At 43.6% G+C, this 15,785-nt stretch overlaps 1 protein-coding gene across 1 annotated transcript in view; it reads right to left on the bottom strand.

Moving 5' to 3' along the window:
• Positions 1-419: 419 nt before the first annotated feature.
• The window catches only part of LOC133576727 (protein bicaudal C homolog 1-like), a 229,702-nt gene continuing 214,336 nt past the window's right edge, over positions 420-15,785 (bottom strand). The window contains exons 11-21 of the mRNA XM_061930088.2: positions 14,387-14,536; positions 14,090-14,277; positions 13,868-14,009; positions 11,224-11,377; positions 7,712-7,871; positions 7,597-7,636; positions 7,383-7,537; positions 7,154-7,316; positions 3,256-3,419; positions 3,086-3,185; positions 420-1,135 (exon numbers count right to left, since the gene is read on the bottom strand). Coding sequence (XP_061786072.2) covers positions 1,008-1,135; positions 3,086-3,185; positions 3,256-3,419; positions 7,154-7,316; positions 7,383-7,537; positions 7,597-7,636; positions 7,712-7,871; positions 11,224-11,377; positions 13,868-14,009; positions 14,090-14,277; positions 14,387-14,536 — 1,544 coding nt within the window. The 3' untranslated portion in view covers positions 420-1,007. The remainder of the gene's footprint in view (positions 1,136-3,085; positions 3,186-3,255; positions 3,420-7,153; positions 7,317-7,382; positions 7,538-7,596; positions 7,637-7,711; positions 7,872-11,223; positions 11,378-13,867; positions 14,010-14,089; positions 14,278-14,386; positions 14,537-15,785) is intronic.

Raw genomic sequence — 15,785 nt, 5'->3', positions numbered from 1 at the left:
GAGGCCACGGGGAAGACCCAGGACACGCTGGGAAGACTATCTCTCCCGGCTGGCCTGGGAACGCCTCGGGATCCCCCGGGAGGTGCTGGACGAAGTGGCTGGGGAGAGGGAAGTCTGGGCTTCCCTTGCTTAAGCTGCTGCCCCCGCGACCCGACCTCGGATAAGCGGAAGAAGATGGATGGATGGATGGATGGATGGATGGATGGATGGATATATATATTTAAAATGTCAATTCCTGATTACTGTTTTCAATGTTATGAATAAAGTAGTAAATTATAAAATATTTCCAAGGTGAATTGTAGTCATTTTCCACTTCTTGTGACTTTTAAGACCCCACAATTCCCATTTGAACAACAACAACAAGATCATTTTGGTCTTAACTGCAGTAAACTGGCCCTTGGTGCTGCAAAAGTCCCTTCATGGGAGGAGGAGTGCATTGTGGGAATTTGAGTCAAACAGCTGGTACACAAAGACAAGAATAAACACAACAATAAGTATAAAAAAATAAAGCGATTACCTTCCCTTAACTTGGTGGTTTAACAAGAAAATAGTGAGTACAAAATATTTCTTTTCTTCTGGTTGGGTGGAGAAACACGAACAAGATGGCGGCTGAGCTTAAACAATAAACACTGACCTCCCGATCCCGTTTTTGGCGACCTGGTCATTGGCGTCCATGACATCATGGTGACCTTGCTGACCGTTCCTAAGTGCTTACATTTATTTGGCTTGAGAGCAAAGTTTCTTTCACAGGCAAACGTGGAGCAATATTAAAGTGCATGTCTGCGTCACGGGGTCAAATCCTTCCCTCGCCCACCTTGAAGGTTCCACCTTGGAGGTTCCACCTTGGAGGTTCCACCTTGGAGGTTCCACCTTGCTTCCTAGTGGCTCCGACAGGACGGAACCTCGGCAAGGACAACTATGGCTTGGAATTTACACAACATGGCCACGAGGACCAGTCCCGGGCCCGAACAGAGGCGTGGGCCACGACTGGAGGGTTGAGTGAGTGCCTACCACCTCCCGCTGACGCTGGCCATGTCGGCGTGGAACTGGCGGGAGAGGCGCCCGCTGGCGCCCCCTTCCAGGAAGGAGGACCTGATGGGGGGCTCGAAGAGCTTCCGCCGGTTCTTGTTGAGTTCTGCAAATGAATAAGAGCGCAAACGGGATTAGCCAGGCGAACCTTTGGACTATTATAATAGATCCACTATGGACTGGACTCTCACTATTATGTTAGATCCACTATGGACTGGACTCTCACTATTATGTTAGATCCACTATGGACTGGACTCTCACTATTATGTTAGATCCACTATGGACTGGACTCTCACTATTATGTTAGATCCACTATGGACTGGACTTTCACTATTATGTTAGATCCACTATGGACTGGACTCTCACTATTATGTTAGATCCACTATGGACTGGACTCTCACACTATTATGTTAGATCCACTATGGACTGGACTCTCACACTATTATGTTAGATCCACTATGGACTGGACTCTCTCACTATTATGTTAGATCCACTATGGACTGGACTCTCACTATTATGTTAGATCCACTATGGACTGGACTCTCACTATTATGTTAGATCCACTATGGACTGGACTCTCACTATTATGTTAGATCCACTATGGACTGGACTCTCACACTATTATGTTAGATCCACTATGGTCTGGACTCACACTATTATGTTAGATCCACTATGGACTGGACTCTCACACTATTATGTTAGATCCACTATGGACTGGACTCTGACTATTATGTTAGATCCACTATGGACTGGACTCTCACTATTATGTTAGATCCACTATGGACTGGACTCTCACACTATTATGTTAGATCCACTATGGACTGGACTCTCACACTATTATGTTAGATCCACTATGGACTGGACTCTCACTATTATGTTAGATCCACTATGGACTGGACTCTCACTATTATGTTAGATCCACTATGGACTGGACTCTCACTATTATGTTAGATCCATTTTGGACTGGACTCTCACTATTATGTTAGATCCACTATGGACTGGACTCTCACTATTATGTTAGATCCACTATGGACTGGACTCTCACTATTATGTTAGATCCACTATAGACTGGACTCTCACTATTATGTTAGATCCACTATGGACTGGACTCTCACTATTATGTTAGATCCATTTTGGACTGGACTCTCACTATTATGTTAGATCCACTATGGACTGGACTCTCACTATTATGTTAGATCCACTATGGACTGGACTCTCACACTATTATGTTAGATCCACTATGGACTGGACTCTCACACTATTATGTTAAATCCACTATGGACTGGACTCTCACACTATTATGTTAGATCCACTATGGACTGGACTCTCACACTATTATGTTAGATCCACTATGGACTGGACTCTCACACTATTATGTTAGATCCACTATGGACTGGACTCTCACACTATTATGTTAGATCCACTATGGACTGGACTCTCACTATTATGTTAGATCCACTATGGACTGGACTCTCACTATTATGTTAGATCCACTCTCACACAATTATGTTAGATCCACTATGGACTGGACTCTCACACTATTATGTTAGATCCACTATGGACTGGACTCTCACTATTATGTTGGATCCACTATGGACTGGACTCTCACTATTATGTTAGATCCACTATGGACTGGACTCTGACTATTATGTTAGATCCACTATGGACTGGACTCTCACACTATTATGTTAGATCCACTATGGACTGGACTCTCACTATTATGTTAGATCCACTATGGACTGGACTCTCACTATTATGTTAGATCCGCTATGGACTGAACTCTCACTATTATGTTAGATCCACTATGGACTGGACTCTCACACTATTATGTTAGATCCACTATGGACTGGATTCTCACTATTATGTTAGATCCACTATGGACTGGACAAGGCTTTAGTGTACTGATGTTTTTAATTTGGACAACTGCTAACAGTCAGCCCTTTGATGCTCATCTAGAACATCCGTGACAGGAACATGACCCATGGACCTGTGACAGGAACATGATCCATGGTGATCACTGACACTGGGAGTGTATTTATTACATTTGAGTAAATACCTGAGATGGCCAGTAGCATTTTCCTGCGGGCGCCAAAAGTGCTGATGCCCAATTCCTTCAGGTCCTGGTCGGTCAGAGTCAGGAAGGTCTGCAGGTCGATCTGGAGGTCACAAAGGTTAGTAGCATCCACTTCTCCTTCCATGGACTTCAAGCCTGTCTGACGATCCCACCTCCTGCTGCTGGAAGACGTCCGTGTACTTCCCCAGGCCCAGCTTGCTGAAGAGCTCGGGCAGGTCGGAGCCTTTGAGGGAGGAGTTGAGGCTGCAGCCGTTGCTGCCCATCAGCGAGGAGATGCAGTCCATGTAGTTGCTGCTGCTCAGGTAGTGTTCTGCAGCTGGGTCATGGGCAGGAGGAACACGGGAGAACATGGCACGTTAACCACTTTGTTGGAGGAACACGGGAGATAATAATACCGTATGTTGAAGCACAGTACGTCTGACTATGGTAGCTGTAACGCGCCGTGAATCCATCAAGCGGTGCGACTTCGTATCTTACCAAAGTCGTACTAAAGATTTTTGAGCGCCGTGTGTTATGTTCTATATTCTCAATGGAACATAAAAGTTTTGGCGATCGCTTGATTGTCAACGACGCGGGCTGGAACCCGCTTTTCTCCGGCAGCTGGGTCTGCCAGCACCTCCATTGGCAGCGCGCCGAGACACGCCCCTGCTCGCGCTGGCCGCGTCACGCCCACATGCCGGCAAGGCCGTGAGCGATCAGCAATCTGCACACCTGGGACTGATGAGGGCGAGCGGTATAAAGACCAGTGGACCCAAGGATCCTGGCCGGAACGTAACCATTAGTTACCCTTGTAAGCACCGCTTGTCTGGCTTCTATCCGCGTACTCGCTCTCCCCCTGTGACTTCCTTCTTTCCGTGTCTGATGTCCGTGTTGTCCTCCCGCAGAGCTTTTCCCGAGTTCTCCCCTGTTGTTCCCCTCTGGATTCTGGACTGCCTCCCTTGGATCTTGACCTCTCGCATGGACACGGACCTTCTTCGCCCTGCTTTTCCCCCGACTATCTGCTTGACCACGGACTGCCTTCCTGCTTTGTCCCTCCTCTCGCCCAACACAACACTAAGTAACATACCCATCCATCCATCCATTTTCTACCGCTTATTCCCTTCGGGGTCGCGGGGGGCGCTGGAGCCTATCTCAGCTACAATCGGGCGGAAGGCGGGGTACACCCTGGACAAGTCGCCACCTCATCGCAGGGCCAACACAGATAGACAGACAACATTCACACTCACATTCACACACTAGGGACCATTTAGTGTTGCCAATCAACCTATCCCCAGGTGCATGTTTTTGGAGGTGGGAGGAAGCCGGAGTACCCGGAGGGAACCCACGCAGTCACGGAGAGAACATGCAAACTCCACACAGAAAGATCCCGAGCCTGGGATTGAACCCCAGACTACTCAGGACCTTCGTATTGTGAGGCAGATGCACTAACCCCTCTGCCACCGTGAAGTACATATATATATATATATATATATATATATATATATATATAAAATAAATCATAGAGTAGCATTGCCCTCTTGTGGAACTGTGTCGTCACAACTCCCTCCTCCACCATTGTGTTTGGGAAATTAAGGGAAAGACTCTGGAACAACAGGCATGTCTCTATTTGCGTCAAGTGCAAGGTGTACAGAGCAACTGTGCTAGCTACACTTTTGTACGGTGCTGAAACCTGGACCCTCTACAGGTTGCAAGTCAGAAAACTTTATGATGCGCCACCTTCGGACCATCATGGACATCTCCTGGAGAGACAAAATCCCGAACACAGAGGTCCTAAGTCGTGCTGGGCTGCCATCGATGGATGACATCTTAACCCAAACAAACCTGAGATGGGTCGGGCATGTAGAGAGAATGAGTCACGAGCGGCTCCCTCGGCATCTGCTCTACTCACAGCTGGAGGAAGGGAAACGAAACAGAGGGAGGCCAAGGCTACGGTACAAGGACACCGTTAAACGGAATTTGAGGGAACTGAAGATCGACACTGCAACCTGGCAGCTGAAGGCAAAAGACCGGGCTGAGTGGAGGACTATGATCCGACCGAAATGAAACAGTCATTGTCGCGCCCGACAGACTGCTATGATGCTATGATGCTATGATGATATATACAGGTAAAAGCCAGTAAATTAGAATATTTGGAAAAACTTGATTTATTTCAGTAATTGCATTCAAAAGGTGTAACTTGTACATTATATTTATTCATTGCACACAGACTGATGCATTCAAATGTTTATTTCATTTAATTTTGATGATTTGAAGTGGCAACAAATGAAAATCCAAAATTCCGTGTGTCACAAAATTAGAATATTACTTAAGGCTAATACAAAAAAGGGATTTTTAGAAATGTTGGCCAACTGAAAAGTATGAAAATGAAAAATATGAGCATGTACAATACTCAATACTTGGTTGGAGCTCCTTTTGCCTCAATTACTGCGTTAATGCGGCGTGGCATGGAGTCGATGAGTTTCTGGCACTGCTCAGGTGTTATGAGAGCCCAGGTTGCTCTGATAGTGGCCTTCAACTCTTCTGCGTTTTTGGGTCTGGCATTCTGCATCTTCCTTTTCACAATACCCCACAGATTTTCTATGGGGCTAAGGTCGGGGGAGTTGGCGGGCCAATTTAGAACAGAAATACCATGGTCCGTAAACCAGGCACGGGTAGATTTTGCGCTGTGTGCAGGCGCCAAGTCCTGTTGGAACTTGAAATCTCCATCTCCATAGAGCAGGTCAGCAGCAGGAAGCATGAAGTGCTCTAAAACTTGCTGGTAGACGGCTGCGTTGACCCTGGATCTCAGGAAACAGAGTGGACCGACACCAGCAGATGACATGGCACCCCAAACCATCACCCAACCATGAAAATTTTGCATTTCCTTTGGAAATCGAGGTCCCAGAGTCTGGAGGAAGACAGGAGAGGCACAGGATCCACGTTGCCTGAAGTCTAGTGTAAAGTTTCCACCATCAGTGATGGTTTGGGGTGCCATGTCATCTGCTGGTGTCGGTCCACTCTGTTTCCTGAGATCCAGGGTCAACGCAGCCGTCTACCAGCAAGTTTTAGAGCACTTCATGCTTCCTGCTGCTGACCTGCTCTATGGAGATGGAGATTTCAAGTTCCAACAGGACTTGGCGCCTGCACACAGCGCAAAATCTACCCGTGCCTGGTTTACGGACCATGGTATTTCTGTTCTAAATTGGCCCGCCAACTCCCCTGACCTTAGCCCCATAGAAAATCTGTGGGGTATTGTGAAAAGGAAGATGCAGAATGCCAGACCCAAAAACGCAGAAGAGTTGAAGGCCACTATCAGAGCAACCTGGGCTCTCATAACACCTGAGCAGTGCCAGAAACTCATCGACTCCATGCCACGCCGCATTAACGCAGTAATTGAGGCAAAAGGAGCTCCAACCAAGTATTGAGTATTGTACATGCTCATATTTTTCATTTTCATACTTTTCAGTTGGCCAACATTTCTAAAAATCCCTTTTTTGTATTAGCCTTAAGTAATATTCTAATTTTGTGACACACGGAATTTTGGATTTTCATTTGTTGCCACTTCAAATCATCAAAATTAAATGAAATAAACATTTGAATGCATCAGTCTGTGTGCAATGAATAAATATAATGTACAAGTTACACCTTTTGAATGCAATTACTGAAATAAATCAAGTTTTTCAAAATATTCTAATTTACTGGCTTTTACCTGTATATATATATACATATATATATATATATAATAAATCATAGAGCAGCATTGCCCTCTTGTGGAACTGTGTCGTCACAACTCCCTCCTCCACCATAACACTGTTAGCGTCATTTATTGAACAGGCGTCAACCTGCAGTCCACAGGTATCTCTTTGTGTGACTGCCATCTACTGGTCACACTTATCATTACACCCTGTACCAAATAAAATGAGGCGCACCGGGTTATAAGGTGCACTGTCGATTTTGGAGAAAATGAAAGCCTCGTACTCCTACAAATTGGGTCATTGTGGCTAACCGCAAACTTTAGTGAATGACGCGTTGCCATGCTTAGACGTAACCCCAAAACCTGCTGAAACGGACCAGATTTGTTCTGCTTCCTCTTGGGGCTGCTCGCGGCGGCGGGGAACTCGGCATGAGCCTGCAGCCCGTTTGACGTGCCGTTCCTCTCCCGCCAGTTGTCGGAATCGCTGCCGTTGGCCACGCCCTCCCGGCTGCCGGAGCGCGACAAGGACAGCGGGGAACCCTGGGAGCAAATCCAGAGATGAGACCGGGCTCAACGCAAACAGAGTAGAGGGTGGGGGGGGTTCACCTCAAAGGTGGTGCTCATGCTGGGCTTGTAGGACACGTGGTTGGCTCTCCGCAGCTCCTTGATGGTTTCTGCCGGCATGGACTTGGAGAAACCGAGGCCGCTCCAGGTGTTAGTCGGTGTCCGCACCTCTGTCACCACAGGCTTCTTCAACATGGCTGCAGGAAGACAAACCGTGGTCATTTAGGTCCTGCATGCACGCGGGATGTCCGCTCACCTTTGGTTGCCAGCAGCTTCTTCTGCTCGTAGTCAAAGGCCTGCAAAGAAGTCAAGGAGTATGACTAGCTGCCTACAGAAGTGTGTACCTTGGGTGTGTGTGTGTGTGTGTGTACCTGCATGTTGGCGAAGGAGGTCTGTGGCCCCAGTCTGATTCTCTCTCTCTCGTTCTGCTGCGCCGCCCTCTCGGCCGCCCGCTCACTGCCCGGCGCCCTCTTGTCGGCCACGGGACTGTCTGAAGAACTGGACTCTGCGTCCGACAAGAGGCAGTCGGAACTGCACCCACACCCACACACACACACACACACTCATTGTGAGGGATGCAAGATACTATACAACACCTAACTTTTAACATACCTCTTAAGGCCCAAGCTGTTTGTTTACCTGCTTTTTATTTTTATTTCTCTTTGCTATTTGGGCTTATTGGACCCTAATTAGAATAAAAACTAAGAATCATCTTTTTATATGATGTACTTAGTCCATAAGTACACAAATGTGTACTTCATGTTTAGTGGCATGCTAATTCTTATTTTTACACGTTTTTTTCCTCCAAATTCCATTGTATGTTATACTCTTCTGACACCACCAGATGGCAGTATAAGTGTCCACATAAGTGGCCATAAGACCCCAATTCAGTAGTGTACACAATTTCGGAAATAAGAGCTAAAAGGTGCTGTCCACGCATGTGGCCACTAAGCCTTTAGAGCAGGGGTGCTCACACATTTTCTGCAGGCGAGCTACTTTTCAATTGATCAAGTCGTGGGGATCTACCTCATTCATGTATATTATTTATATTGACTTATTTATGAAATATATGTTTTTGTTAACAAGTTAAAGGTGTTTAAAGATAATACAAGCATGTTTAACACATATAGTTAATATTGTTAAAAAATTAAAGGTGTTTAATGATAATACAAGCATGTTCAATACATATAGTTAATATTGTTAACAAGTTAAAGGTGTTTAAAGATAATGCAAGCATGTTTAACACATATAGTTAATATTGTTAACAAGTTAAAGGTGTTTATTGATAATACAAGCATGTTTAACACATAGTTAATATTGTTAATAAATTAAAGGTGTTTAATGATAATACAAGAATGTTTAATACATATAGTTAATATTGTTAACAACTTAAAGATGTTTAAAGATAATACAAGCATGTTTAATATATAGTTAATATTGTTAACAACTTAAAGGTGTTTAAAGATAATACAAGCATGTTTAACATATAGTTAATATTGTTAACAAGTTAAAGGTGTTTAAAGATAATACAAGCATGTTTAACATATAGTTAATATTGTTACCAAGTTAAAGGTGTTTAAAGATAATACAAGCATGTTTAACACATATAGTTAATATTGTTAACAAGTTAAAGGTGTTTAAAGATAATACAAGCATGTTTAACACATATAGTTAATATTGTTAACAAGTTAAAGGTGTTTAAAGATAATGCAAGCATGTTTAACACATATAGTTAATATTGTTACCAAGTTAAAGGTGTTTAAAGATAATACAAGCATGTTTAACACATATAGTTAATATTGTTAACAAGTTAAAGGTGTTTAAAGATAATACAAGCATGTTTAACACATATAGTTAATATTGTTAACAAGTTAAAGGTGTTTAAAGATAATACAAGCATGTTTAACACATATAGTTAATATTGTTAACAACTTAAAGGTGTTTAAAGATAATACAAGCATGTTTAACATATAGTTAATATTGTTAACAAGTTAAAGGTGTTTAAAGATAATACAAGCATGTTTAACACATATAGTTAATATTGTTAACAAGTTAAAGGTGTTTAAAGATAATACAAGCATGTTTAACACATATACTTAATATTGTTACCAAGTTAAAGGTGTTTAAAAATAATACAAGCATGTTTAACACATATAGTTAATATTGTTAATACATTAAAGGTGTTTAATGATAATACAAGAGTGTTTAATACATATAGTTAATATTGTTAACAAGTTAAAGGTGTTTAAAGATAATGCAAGCATGTTTAACACATATAGTTAATATTGTTAACAAGTTAAAGGCGTTTATTGATAATACAAGCATGTTTAACACATAGTTGATATTGTTAATAAATTAAAGGTGTTTAAAGATAATACAAGCATGTTTAACATATAGTTAATATTGTTAACAAGTTAAAGGTGTTTAAAGATAATACAAGCATGTTTAACACATATAGTTAATATTGTTAACAAGTTAAAGGTGTTTAAAGATAATACAAGCATGTTTAACACATATAGTTAATTTTGTTAACAACTTAAAGGTGTTTAAAGATAATACAAGCATGTTTAACACATATAGTTAATATTGTTAACAAGTTAAAGGTGTTTAAAGATAATACAAGCATGTTTAACACATATAGTTAATATTGTTACCAAGTTAAAGGTGCTTAAAGATAATACAAGCATGTTTAACATATAGTTAATATTGTTAACAAGTTAAAGGTGTTTAAAGATAATACAAGCATGTTTAACACATATAGTTAATATTGTTACCAAGTTAAAGGTGTTTAAAGATAATACAAGCATGTTTAACACATATAGTTAATATTGTTAACAAGTTAAAGGTGTTTAAAGATAATACAAGCATGTTGAACACATATAGTTAATATTGTTACCAAGTTAAAGGTGTTTAAAGATAATACAAGCATGTTTAACACATATAGTTAATATTGTTAACAAGTTAAAGGTGTTTAGAGATAATACAAGCATGTTTAACACATATAGATTCCTTTCTTTCATGAAGACAAGAATATAAGTTGGTGTATTACCTGATTGTGATGCCTTGCATTGATTGGAATCAGACAGTGGTGATGATAACGTCCGCATTTTCGAATGGAGGAGATAAAAAGTCCTCCTTTCTGTCCAATACCACATGAAAGTGGTTGGTTTTTGGCATCTTATTTGTCCAGCTTCTGTACTCCTTTGTATACACTTTACAAGAAATACATTGTCGGCAAACCATTTTTTATTCAATAATTTATTTCTTTTAATTACATTTCTTCCAGTATTCATTTAATTCTAATGAATTAGTATTTAAATACCATTTTATAAAAATGTTTCCAGTATTGACACTTAATTTTAATTGTATTTTTGGCAGGATGATTTTTTTTAAATTCATTAATTTCCTGCCAGCATTAATACAATTTTCATTAATTAATAATTTTATTTAAATACATTTCGTCCAATATTTAAACTTAACTTTATTTAACCTAATTATGTTTTTGCCACATTTAAACCCAGTAAGAGTGAATTTCTGCCACTTTTTTTTCCCAAATTCCATTGTATGTTATACTCTTCTGACACCACCAGATGGCAGTATAAGTGTCCACATAAGTGGCCATAAGACCCCAATTCAGTAGTGTACACAATTTCGGAAATAAGAGCTAAAAGGTGCTGTCCACGCATGTGGCCACTAAACCTTTAGAGGATGGATTTGCAATTTGTCCAAGATTTCTTTTCATTTATGTAAATGTAGTTAAAAAAATAATATTCAATCTATCTTCATTTCAAGTATCTAACGAGCTTGACTGTGAGTTTAGTATAAATAGTTGCATCTCAGGTGACAAATTGCAGACCTAACTTTGAGAACAATCCAAACATACTGTAAGTGTGAATTCTTGGTGCCTTGCAGGAGCTCCACGGCTTGCCGTTTCCCCGACGACGTCTTGCAGGACGCCAGCATCTGCTTCAACTCGTTGCCGTTGGCCGAGTGTGAGGGGCTCCTCGGCATGCCCACCTCCACGAAGGTGTCGGAGCCTGGAGGACCGAGCCAACACAAACTCACACTTGACTGAACGTCCTGGCAGGTTTCATGCATTAGCGGAATAAAGGAGCGGCTGTAATTCAGCCTCCGGCGTTACGGGATGGGCCACTTTTTCAAGACGCGTGGGCCCAGAAATGACATTTTAGGGGAGGGTCTCTGGGGGTCCAGCGGGCAAACAAGAGGGCGAGCCAGCGCAAACACGCCGTGTGACACAGGAGGAAGGAGGGAGAGGAAACCTGCCGGTGACATCGGGCTGGGTAAACAGTGGAGGGAAAAGGAGCACCAGGAGGAGCCCAGAAGGTAACCCGTCTCCTGCGCCCGGGAAGTTAAAGACAAGTTCATTCCAGGTCTTCCAGACAAAAAGCTCCATTTTTGATTCATCTGACCACAGAACTTTCCTCCAGAAGGTCTTATCTTTGTCCATTTGATGTCAGATGAAACCAAAATGGAGCTGTTTGGCCACAATACCCAGCAATATGTTTGGAGGAGAAAAGGTGAGGCCTTTAATCCCAGGAACACCATCCCTACCGCCAAGCATGGTGGTGGTAGTATTATGCTCTGGGCCTGTTTTGCTGCCAATGGAACTGCTGCTTTAAATGGGACAATGAAAAAGGAGGATTACCGTATTTTCCGCACTATAAGGCGCACCTAAAAACCACAAATTTTCTCAAAAGCTGACAGTGCGCCTTATAACCCGGTGCGCTTTATATATGGATAAATATTAAGATTCATTTTCATAAAGTTTCGGTCTCGCAACTTCGGTAAACAGCCGCCATCTTTTTTCCCGGTAGAACAGGAAGCGCTTCTTCTTCTACGCAAGCAACCGCCAAGGTAAGCACCCGCCCCCATAGAAGAGGAAGCGCTTCTTCTTCTACTGTAAGCAACCACCCGCCCGCGTAGAAGAAGAAAAAGCGCGCGTACGTTTCATTTCCTTTGTGTGTTTACATCTGTGAAGACCACAAAATGGCTCCTACTAAGCGACAGGGATCCGGTTCATGAAAAGACGCAATCTCTCCATCCGCACACGGACTACTATTTCACAGCAACTGATATTCCTGTGAACCGCACTGTGGATACAACGGGAGCACGTACGGTGAATATTCGCACCACAGGGAATGAGAAGTCATCCTTCACTGTGGTTCTAGCTTGCCATGCTAATGGCCAGAAACTTCCACCCATGGTGATATTCAAAAGGAAGACCTTGCCAAAAGAGACCTTTCCAGCCGGCGTCATCATAAAAGCTAACTCGAAGGGATGGATGAAGAAAAGATGAGCGAGTGGTTAAGGTAAGTTTAAGTTTACGCGAAGAGGCCGGGTGGCTTTTTTCACGCAGCTCCGTCCATGTTGATATACGACTCCATGCGCGCCCACATCACGCTGGTTTTAATATATTATTAAAGTTTGACTGACCTATTTGACTGTTTTTTTGACATTCCCTTTAGCGCAGTTAGATGCGGCTTACAACACGGGGCGGCTTATAGGTGGACAAAGTTTTGAAATATGCCGTTCATTGAAGGCGCGGCTTATAACCCAGGGCGCCTTATGGTGCGGAAAATACGGTACCTCCAAATTGTTCAGGACAAGCTAAAATCATCAGCCCGGAGGTTGGGTCTTGGGCGCAGTTGGGTGTTCCAACAGGACAATGACCCCCAAACACACCTCAAAAGTGGTAAAGGAATGGCTAAATCAGGCTAGAATGAAGGTTTTAGAATGGCCTTCCCAAAGTCCTGACTTAAAGGTGTGGACAATGCTGAAGAAACAAGTCCAACACATTTAGCTGAACTGCAGCAATTTAGTGGTCAAGTGGTCAAGCAGAAGCTTGTGGATGGCTACCAAAAGCGCCTTATTGCAGGTAAACTTGCCAAGGGACATGTAAGCAAATATTAACATTGCTGTATGTATACTTTTGACCCTCACATTTTCAGTAGAGCCATAATAAATTCATAAAAGAAGCAAACTTTATGAATGTTTTTAGTCTTGCACCATACACACTCTTGGATTTTGTCACACACCATTCTTTAGTTAATTTATTAGTATTGTTTCATTATTATATATATATTAAATTACGTGTATATAAATAATAAAACAGAGCAATATTGCCCCCTTGTGGAACTGTGCCGTCACTACTCCCCCTGCATACATAACAATCAGAGTATAATTAAAGGTAATTGATGTGGAAAAACTCAAGTTATCCACTAGATGGCGACACAACAGCAAAAAAGTCATTAGATTTTTAAATGAATGCAATCTCCCTGCGGTATGAATTACTTAATAAACTGATGACTTCTCGCGGGCCAATTTGAAGATGTCAGTGGGCCGTAGTTTGGACACCATTGCTTTATTTACTATTGAACTGTGTTTATCCACACCTGTCTCTGGCACCTGTCTTGTCCCTTTTTTAAAGAGTGTAGCAGTCGGACAGGAGATCACAAACACAGCGCTAACATGACACACAGCATTAGGAGACTACATGGGAGGACTACCTTCATCTGTGTTGGACTTGCTGGACCGTGGTTCTGATGGATTGTGTCCACTGGCTTCTTGGACCGAGTCACACGGAGCTGGACTCAAAACCGTCTCGGCAAGAGACGCCGTGGCTATCCTCCCGTAGACGGAACCGGGATGCTGCGCAAATCCAGATTTACTCAACTGAGTCAAAGCACAGCAAGTAAAAATGTGTGGGCGGGGCTAAGAACGCAGCTGACCTTCACATGGCCGTTAAGCGAGCAGGCTGCTTTGGCGCAGTCGGGGACGCCGCTGATGGGCTTGTCGATGGGCGCCAGGCCCGGCGGAGGGGACGGCGTGCTATGCGTGTAGCCCTGCACGCCCGATAGCAGGATGCTGCTCAGGGTGGCCTGGGCGGCCGGGTGCAGCATCAACTGGGACGAGAAGGCTGGAGAAGAACCACAAGACGTAATCAAGCAGAAGTAATGAAGACTTGAGGGCCTACGTGGGTTTCCTGACGTAACAAGCAAGAGTAGTTCAACATGCGGCTATCGGACCTTGGGCGCTGGCGAGGGAGCTGGGCCACAGGGAGGGCGTGGGGGTGCTGGGGGCCTGCAGGGGACTCATGGAGGAGTTTAAGGTGTTCAGGACGACGTTGGGGGCCGCCGAGTTAGCCAGCGAGTGGGACGCTGTCGCACCCAGGAAACCTGCAGAGACAAAGACAACACAAAGGTGGTCCTGTCAAGACATTTCAGGAAAATAACCTATTTCCTTTTTCATTCAATGCAATGGAATCCCTCACAAACAACGGTCTCCAACTACCGGTCCGTGAGTCCTTTGCTACCAGGCCACACAGAAACATGAAATCATTTATAAACGACTGCACTTAACTTTGGCCTGTCCCAGCAGACACCAATGAGCTTCTTCATAGATGGATAATACAAATCCTGATAGGAAGTCGACATTTGTTGTATCTTTGTTACATGGGACTGTGCACAGTAACGCAGTGTTTTTCAACCCTTTTTTGAGGCAAGGCACATTTTTTTCATTAAAAAATCCCGAGGCACACCACCAGCAGAAAACGTTAAAAAATGAAACTCCACCAGGTCGTCGTGCCTTATTTTGAGTTTGTTGGTGTTTTCCTGTGTGTAATGCTTTAGTTTTTGTCTTGCGCTCTTATTTTGGTGGCCCTTCCTGTTTTGTTGCAGTTTCATGTCTTCCGCACCTGCTTTTTGTTAGCAAGCAAGGCTATTTCTGTTGTTGCTACCCTTCTTTGTGTGGACATTGTTGATTGTCATGTCACGTACGGATGTACTTTGTGAACGCCGTAAGTTTTTGCTGTCGTCCAGCATTCTGTTTCTGTTTACTTTGTAGCCAGCTCAGTTTTACTTTCGTTTTGCATAGCCATTGCCTTTTCCTTTCCCTTTCGTTCATTTGTGGTTTAAGCATTACATACCTTTTTACCGCCGTGGTCTGCATATCGGGATCACAACAAACCATCCTCGTCTCACCCGACACATTCTGACTTCTTTCATCTTCTTCCGCTTATCCGAGGTCGGGTCGCGGGGGCAGCAGCCTAAGCAGGGAAGCCCAGACTTCCCTCTCCCCAGCCACTTCGTCCAGCTCTTCCCGGGGGATGCCGAGGCGTTCCCAGGCCAGCCGGGAGACATAGTCTTCCCAACGTGTCCTGGGTCTTCCCCGTGGCCTCCTACCGGTCGGACGTGCCCTAAACACCTCCCGAGGGAGGCGATCGGGTGGCATCCTGACCAGATGCCCGAACCACCTCATCTGGCTCCTCTCGATGTGGAGGAGCAGCGGCTTTACTTTGAGCTCGACGCGGATGACAGTGCTTCTCACCCTATCTCTAAGGGAGAGACCCGCCACCCGGCGGAGGAAACTCATTTGGGCCGCTTGTACCCGTGATCTTGTCCTTTCGGTCATAACCCAAAGCTCATG

The sequence above is a fragment of the Nerophis lumbriciformis genome, linkage group LG02 (genome assembly GCF_033978685.3).
Source record: "Nerophis lumbriciformis linkage group LG02, RoL_Nlum_v2.1, whole genome shotgun sequence".
Taxonomy (NCBI): Eukaryota; Metazoa; Chordata; class Actinopteri; order Syngnathiformes; family Syngnathidae; genus Nerophis; species Nerophis lumbriciformis.
This window is presented reverse-complemented; position numbering and strand designations above follow the sequence as displayed.